The sequence below is a fragment of the Octopus bimaculoides genome, chromosome 8, assembly GCF_046866305.1.
Source record: "Octopus bimaculoides isolate indiv1 chromosome 8, ASM4686630v1, whole genome shotgun sequence".
NCBI classification, from domain to species: domain Eukaryota; kingdom Metazoa; phylum Mollusca; class Cephalopoda; order Octopoda; family Octopodidae; genus Octopus; species Octopus bimaculoides.
In genome coordinates, this window is record NC_142935.1 from 10,983,774 (window position 1) to 10,992,594 (window position 8,821).

The 8,821-nt window shown below is 38.5% G+C and overlaps 1 protein-coding gene across 1 annotated transcript in view; it reads left to right on the forward strand.

Annotated features, from left to right (window-relative positions):
* The window catches only part of LOC106880717 (myosin-VIIa), a 39,464-nt gene that overhangs the window by 26,510 nt on the left and 4,133 nt on the right, over positions 1-8,821 (forward strand). Inside the window, exons 21-27 of the mRNA XM_089356069.1 lie at positions 1-19; positions 509-623; positions 1,576-1,662; positions 2,575-2,681; positions 4,536-4,654; positions 5,532-5,598; positions 8,299-8,415. The exon at positions 1-19 is cut by the window's left edge and continues 87 nt beyond it. Coding sequence (XP_089212195.1) covers positions 1-19; positions 509-623; positions 1,576-1,662; positions 2,575-2,681; positions 4,536-4,654; positions 5,532-5,598; positions 8,299-8,415 — 631 coding nt within the window. The remainder of the gene's footprint in view (positions 20-508; positions 624-1,575; positions 1,663-2,574; positions 2,682-4,535; positions 4,655-5,531; positions 5,599-8,298; positions 8,416-8,821) is intronic.

Genomic DNA, 8,821 nt, shown 5'->3' on the forward strand with positions numbered 1-8,821 from the left:
CCCTGATGATACTGATCAGGTAAGCGAGTTAAAATATTATTTTATTTTTTTGATTTATTGCCATCATTGGACTCTGGCCATGCTGGGGCACCACCTTGAAGGATTTTAGTTGCACAAATCAACCACCATACTTATGCTTTTTTAAGTCTGGTATTTATTGCATCAGTTTCTTTTGCTGCACCACTAAGTTACAGAGGATGTAAACAAACCAACAATGGTTGTCTAGCAGTGTGGGCCAAACATAGACACACACACACACACACATACATATGTATACACATTGGTCTACCAAATCTACTTAGAAGGCATTGGCAACCCAGGGCCATAATAGAAGAAACTTGCCTAAGATGTTGCAGTGTGGGATTGAACCCAAAATCATGTAGCTGCAAATTAAATTTCTTAACCACTTCATTGTGGCCTAGATAATGTATTAAAATAAACCAATTTAGTTAATTAACTAAATTCTGTAATAATCTGTTTTTGTTTTGTTTTTTTTTAAACCTTTCAGGCCTTTGAAGTTGATTCAAGTACCAGAGCCAAGGACTTCTGCCAAAATATAGCCCAAAAACTTCGCCTTAAATCCTCTGAAGGTTTCAGTTTGTTTGTCAAAATTGCAGACAAAGGTAACCATTTCACATATTCCTGCTTTATTACTTACTTCTTGTTGTGTCTGTGGAACAAGTTCTGAATTAAAATCTTCCACCAAACCTTAGTCACAATTTATGTTCCTAACACTTGCTTAATGATTACTAAGTTATTTTACAAAATTTTTTGTTATATTTAATATTAATTGAAAGTAACACAGAGCATCTCAACAGGAATATTGTAACAAAAGGGTTAAAATATATGATAGAGAAACAATTCTTAACCCTTTTGATACCAAATCAGCTGAAACCACCTCTGGCTCTGAGTACAAATATCTTGTTTTCATAAGTTCTGAATTAAAATCTTCCACCAAACCTTAGTCACAATTTATGTTCCTAACACTAGCTGAATGAAAACTAAGTTATTTTACTAAATTTTTTGTTATATTTAATATTAATTGAAAGTAACACAAAGCATCTCAACAGAAATATGGTAACAAAAGGGTTAACAAACTTTAAATATCTTTACTAAAACAGAAGCATAGACATAATAAAAATCATACAAATTATTAAGAAAATCATTACTTGATACATGATGAGTGAAACTAAATATTGTCTGATTTACTTATGCTAATTCTATGATAATTAGCGGAGGCGCGTGGCTTAGTGGTTAGGAGCATCATGATCGTAAGATTGTGGTTTCGATTCCTGGACCGGGCGACACGTTGTGTCCTTGAGCAAAACACTTCATTTCACATTGCTCCATACCACTCAGCTGGCAAAAATGAGTAACGCTGCGATGGACTGGCGTCCAGCTGGGGAACACATACGCCATTGAAACCGGGCCCATGAGCCTGGCTAGGCTTTAAAAGGGTGCATTTATTTTTAATTCTATGATAATTAGTAAAACTAGACATAGTGTAAATTTTATCCTATTACACTGATTAATTAGTAAATTACTAATTACAGCATAATTATTGTTTTATTTCAGTCATTAGTGTCCCAGAAGGAGATTTTTTCTTTGATTTTGTTCGTTATTTAACTGATTGGATACGCAAAGCAAGACCTGCTCGTGAAGGTAGGGATACAAAACAGTTTCTTTCCTATTTTTAATTTTGTAAATTTTAAAATATTTTACTTGTTTGTTTTCTTGATGAGTTTGGATGAAGGGACACAACCCATGGTCCTTCTCGAAGGCTCTTGGAAACTTCAGCATCACAGGTCCTCAACACTAGAAAGATTTGACCCCACGTTCTTTATGTTAGAAACTGCAGTACCATGATCCTTAATGCTAAAGACTTGAGCATCATGTTTCCTTGATATTAGAGAGACTTCAGCTTTGTGGGTCCTTAATGCCATAAAAACTTGAACCTAATTAGCCCTTAATGCTAGACTTGGGTCTTAAGGGTTCTTAATACTAGAGACCTGGGCCTTGCAATTTTGAAAATATTAGCTTTTATCACGGAGAGAAACAGAGGGTTCCAAAACAGAATTAGAACAAAATCAGAATAGAGACAATGACATATTTTAACCCATTCCCTAGCAATGATCTCATATGAGATCACTTAAAAATTACAAATTTCGTAATTATCTGTCAATATTTACACATATCTAACCTTTTTGCTATATCTACTAGGTATATTTCTCTGATATTCAAATGAGGTTTGCTAATTTTTCACCCCATATCTCGCTTATTTCTATTTAAACTGTTATTTTGAAATGTTATTTTGATCATTCCAGCATGTTTCTAAGGCTGTTTTATGCTAGAAATCAAAGTTTCATAAAAAAAATTCCAGTTAATAGAATTATGGGAGGTAATGTGTTAAGTTGAACCAATTTTGAAGGGACCCAAATCATTTTAAGTAAAGAAAGGTCACTGGATGTAAATAGAAACATTTGAACCCTTGACTTGTAATTTACAATTAAGTATATCTATCACAATCTACTTTAATCTGCTAGTTTCATATTTTTTTGATTTATTTTTCTCCAGGAACCGTTTCCCCATTTACTTACCAAGTATTCTTCATGAAAAAGTTATGGACCAACACAGTTCCAGGAGTAGACGTAAATGCTGATACCATCTTTCATTATTTCCAGGTGAGTGTTTCAGGTGAAAACTGTAAATTTCATTGGGAGGAGAGAATGCAGAGTGTTGTTTCTTTTTTTCTTTTTTTGAGGGAAAACAGTAAAGTATCTTAATGAAAAAAAAACAGAGATTAAAGGAAATGGGAATGTCTGATACTCATGTTTAAGAGCTGAGAACAGTCTTCAAGCAGGAAGTGAAACCATGTTTCAGATACCTACTCTCGTTTCAGTCATTTGACTGTGGCCATGCTGGAGCACCACCTTTAGTCGACCCCAGGACTTATTCTTTGGAAGCCTAGTACTTATTCTATCAGTCTCTTTTGCCGAACTGCTAAGTTACGGGGACGTAAACACGCCAGCGTCGTTTGTCAAGCGATGTTGGGGGGACAAACACAGACATGCAAACATATACACCCACATACATACATATATACGACGGGCTTCTTTCAGTTTCTGTCTAGCAAATCCACTCACAAGGCTTTGGTCAGCCTGAGGCTATAGTAGAAGACACTTGCCCAAGATGCCACGCAGTGGGACTGAACCCAGAACCATGTGGTTGGTAAGCAAGCTACTTACCACACAGTTACTCCTACGCCACTTGCTTGACAAAATAACAATTTTCAGGTTGTTGCTGTTATCGTTTTTTAGTATCAGATAAACCCTGATCAAGTAAATTTCTAGTAAAAGGCATTCCAACTGTGACCATCCTGACCTTTTAGTATATTAGAGAGTACATTATTCAATGTGTCCTTTGTGTTTTTATTTTTCTAAAAGACATTGCCATGATATAAGGGAGATTTGGCTGTTTTTTTCCAGCAGATCTCCATAGAACCTCTCTCATTGGCTCATTGAGAGAGGTTCTGTCAGGGAATTAAGATGACAGAAACAATAGAGTACTTAGTTGGATATTTACTGGATCCAATCCCAAATCCTATAACCTTTTGTTTTATGTTTAAACCAGCCAGATCCAGCTTCTCAAACTTACCCTACAATGTCATTTACATCATTGAAATCTCAAAATCATGATATAATCTATGATTAGCCCTCTCAGACTAAGGCTCCTGTGTCCAACTTTAGCTGCCTTTACAGCTTACCATAAATCATTGCAGACAGAATCACAAAAAAAAACAGGAGGACAACATTAACAGGCCTATCTCTCAATTATTGTATTTGTTCACCTGAATCAATATTTTCCTAATTACTTTCACCAGTTTGATTATCCAAATCACTCTCATTGCTTGTCTGAAAAATAAACATCATCAATAATTTCCATTATTTACATTCGACGGATATTTGTCCTCATCTTGTTTGTTGTTAACTCAATGTTAACAACAAACAAGATGAGGACAAATATCCGTCGAATGTAAATAATGAACATAATTCTTCATCTCCATCTCTTAAATACAGAATGGTATTATCAATAATTCACCTTAACTGTAAAGAGTCTAGGCTTTGCTCATTTACCAGTTGAAGTTTTGGATCACTCACATACTCGTTTCATTGTAAAAATCTATTTTTCCAATTAAAAATGAAAGTAAGCAACAGCTATTGAGGACCCCATTATCAATGAGTCATAAACACACTTCGCCACAAAACTGCAATGTGGATCAATTGTCTAATTTTAATATTTTGTCTGCTTTTTCTATATCTATTGTCCATTACCACTTTAATGGGAATCTAGTAGAGATTGTGTTTAGGCCATCTCTGGTATACCAGGAACATGATGCCACAGGGTTAATTCAGTGTGAATAAATAAGCATTGCATTTGATGGTAATCTCAAAATTAGAGGGTTAGACAACTGTAAATAGTTTTTAAAATCTGAAGAGAAACAAAAAAAGATTCATGAATTTTATCTTCTATTTCAGGAACTTCCAAAATATCTTCGGGGTTATCATAAGTGCACCAAAGAGGATGCTGCCCTGTTAGCCTCTCTGATCTACAGAGTCAAATATGGTGAAGACAAAAGCCAACTGCCAACCATTCCGTATGTTAAATATCTTCACATTTGTCTTTTTCTTTTCATAAGTTGTCATAGATGTAGCATGTAATTTATGGAAGAATCTTCATTATATTCAATAGGCACAGGAGTGGCTGTGTGGTAAGTAGCTTGCTTACCAACCACATGGTTCCAGGTTCAGTCCCACTGCGTAGCACCTTGGGCAAGTGTCTTCTACAATAGCCTCAGGCCAACCAAAGCCTTGTGAGTGGATTTAGTAGACAGAAACTGAAAGAAGCCCATCATATATGTATATATATATATATACATATATATATATATATATATACATATATATATATATATATATATATATGTCATCATCATCATCGTTTAATGTCCGCTTTCCATTCTAGCATGGGTTGGACGATTTGACTGAGGACTGGTGGACCAGGTGGCTACACCAGGCTCCAATCTGATTTGGCAGAGTTTCTACAGCTGGATGCCCTTCCTAACGCCAACCACTCCGAGAGTGTAGTGGGTGCTTTTACATGCCACCGGCACGAAGGCCAGTCAGTCAGTACTGGCAATGGCCACGCTCAAAATGGTGTATTTTACATGCCACCTGCACAGATGATAGTAAGGCGGTGAGCTGGCAAAATCATTTACTGCACCCCTAAAATGCTTAGCGACATTTCGCTCATGTTTACATTTTGAGTTCAAATTCCACCAAGAGTCAACTTTGCCTTTCATCCTTTTGGGGTTGATAACATAACATACCAGTTGAGCACTTGCTGGCCTTGTGTTACAATTTGAAACCAATATGTAATCTTAATAATACAAAGCATGGTATTAATTATATTATCATTATTATTATTATTATTATTATTATTATTATTATTACAATTGTTGTATTTTCTTTCAGGAAATCCTTCAGGGACTACATTTCTTCTGATTTAATAAGGTCACAGAGCCCAGATGATTGGAAGAAGGTAAGCATTATCAGTTTCTCTTTATATATGTCTGCATCTACAAGGGTTGTGTAGTTAAAAATCTTTGCTTCACAACCATGAGTTTTCAGGTTCAATCTCACTGTGCAGTACCTTGAGCAAATGTTTTCTACTACAGTCAATGCCCTGTGAGTGAATTTGGTTGATGTCAGCTGTAGGAAGCCTATTGTGTGTAGCGAGATCGTTGCCAGTGGCTCTTGTGCGGGTGGCACATAAAAGACACCATTTCGAGCGTGGCCGTTTTCGTGCGGGTGACACGTAAAAGCACCCACTACACTCTCTGAGTGGTTGGCGTTAGGAAGAGCATCCAGCTGTAGAAACTCTGCCAAATTAGATTGGAGCCTGGTGTTGCCATCCGGTTTCACCAGTTCTCAGTCAAATTGTCCAACCCATGCTAGCATGGAAAGCGGACGTTAAGCGATGATGATGATGTATGTAAACATGCATGAATTTTAACATTCTACAGCTTCAGTTGCACAAAATAGTGTCCTGATGTTTATATTTCTTGTCATTATAAACCAGTCACTCTACACTTTGAAAGACAAGCGGAATAAAAATATCCCTTACTTGAAAATAGTTAAGGGTTAGCAACAGGAAGAGCACCTGACTGTAAAACAGTGCCTCATATATGTTATGTCCACATCCAATCCATGCTTGAAAGAGAAAACGAACATTAAATAAACTCCTATTTTATACTCCTGTCTTCTGTATTTCTCGTACGACTGCAAACAAACAGGAAACAACTTCTATCTCATTCCAGGGTGAAAAACTAGAGGTAGTCGATAGCTTCCACTATCTGGGCGACCAAGTTAGTAGTGGGGGTGGGTGCGCTGAAAGTGTAGCTGCTAGAATAAGAATAGCCTGGGCAAAGTTTAGAGAGCTCTTACCCCTGCTGGCGACAAAGGGACTCTCACTCAGAGTAAAAGGCAGACTGTATGACGCATGCGTACGAACAACCATGCTACATGGCAGTGAAACATGGGCTGTAACTGCTGAGGACATACGTAAGCTCGCAAGGAATGAAGCCAGTATGCTCCGTTGGATGTGTAATGTCAATGTGAATACCCGTCAGAGTGTAAGTATCTTGAGAGAAAAGCTGAACATTAGAAGCATCAGTTGTGGCGTGCAAGAGAGACGATTGCGCTGGTATGGACATGTGGTGAGAATGGAGGAGGATAGCTGCGTGAAAAAGTGCCACACCCTAACAGTTGAGGGAACCCGTGGAAGAGGTAGGCCCAGGAAGACCTGGGCTGAGGTGGTGAGGCAAGACCTTCGTACATTGGGCCTCACCGAGGCGATGACTACGGACCGAGACCTTTGGAAATGGGCTGTGCGTGAGAAGACCCGGCAAGCCAAGTAAGATCGTTGCCAGTGCCCCTGGACTGGTTCTTGTGCGGGTGGCACATGAGATGCACCATTTTGAGCGTGGCCGTTGCCAGTACCGCCTGACTGGCTCCTGTAGGATTTTCGCGTTGCCAGTGCCCCTGGACTGGCTTGTGCGGGTGGCACATAAAAGACACCATTTCGAGCGTGGCCGTTTTCGTGCGGGTGACACGTAAAAGCACCCACTACACTCTCTGAGTGGTTGGCGTTAGGAAGGGCATCCAGCTGTAGAAACTCTGCCAAATCGGACTGGAGCCTGGTGTTGCCATCCGGTTTCACCAGTCCTCAGTCAAATCGTCCAACCCATGCTAGCATGGAAAGCGGACGTTAAACGATGATGATGATATCATGTGATCAACCTAACTCTCAGGTATTGCTATATATCGCTGGTCATGATGTGCTTTGCATTGTTTTAGCTTTCGAATGACAACACCCCACTGACAAGGCAAGCAGTCCAATAGTCTTCACCTGACCAGAAGAGTGACCATTGCAGGGTGCACCTGCTTACAGCTGAGTGGACTGCAGCAATGGGAATGGTGTTTTGTTGAAGAAAGCAATGCACTGCATGGTCTGTGAAATGAACTCACGGTCTAGCAATTGGAAGTGCAACTAGGCCACATGAGAGAGAGAGAGGGGAAGGGGGCGAAATCATTACTCTTTTACTTGTTTCAGTCATTTGACTGTGGCCATGCTGGAGCACCACCTTTAATGGAGCAAATCCACCCCAGGACTTATTCTTTGGAAGCCTAGTATTTATTCTATCAGTCTCTTTTGCTGAACCGCTAGGTTACGGGGACGTAAACACGCCAGCATCTGTTATCAAGCGATGTTGGGGTGGGGCAAACACAGATGCACACACACACACATATATATACGACGGGCTTCTTTCAGTTTCCGTCTACCAAATCCACTCACAAAGCTTTGGTCGACCCGAAGCTATAGTAGAAGACACTTGCCCAAGGTGCCACGTAGTGTGAATGAACTCAGAACCATGTGGTTGGTAAGCAAGCTACTTACCACACAGCCACTCCTGTACCTTCGTTAACTTATTTATGGTTGCATGTGTCAGAACTTATTGTAGCAGGTTTTTATAGATGGATGCTCTTCCTGTTGTCCACCCTCACCCGTTTCCAAGATTTCACAGATTGGGAAAGAGCATTTCTTGTAAGACATTAACGTTTGATTATATCTGGTCAAAGAAAATCTGCCTCAACAAATTCTGTCCCACCCGTGAAAGCTAAGTGATGATGATGACATTTAAGCATAATCATAAATACTTATTGAAATTTACTTTTACAGCAAATAATATCAAATTACAACGCCGCTGCTGGAATGACTGACCAAACGGCTAAAGTTGAGTTCCTCAAGAAAATTGCCACCTGGCCAACATTTGGATCTGCTTTCTTTGATGTTAAAGTAAGTTTCTCTGTTTTACATTTTAGTTTAAAAATCTCAGAAAAAATAATTTTTCACTTTTGATATTCTAAACTTGATAATTCAACTCATCATTAAATGTTGACAGAATATGGTAATTAAATTAAAATTTCTTGCTGTAAAAGAAGAAAAAATTCTAAACCCTGAGATGAAACAGAGTTGAGCAGTTTGGATTTATAATATTCTACATCATGCCCAATATACATAAATCTATGTTATATACACTCTTCCCAAATACAGTGATACTTCGCAGTACAAGTTTAAACCATTCCATGACCAAGCTTGTCTTACAATTTAGTCATTTTACAGATCAATTTTCCCCATTGAAATTAACTAAAATATAATTAATCCGCACATGAGATGCACCATTTTGAGCGTGGCCGTTGCC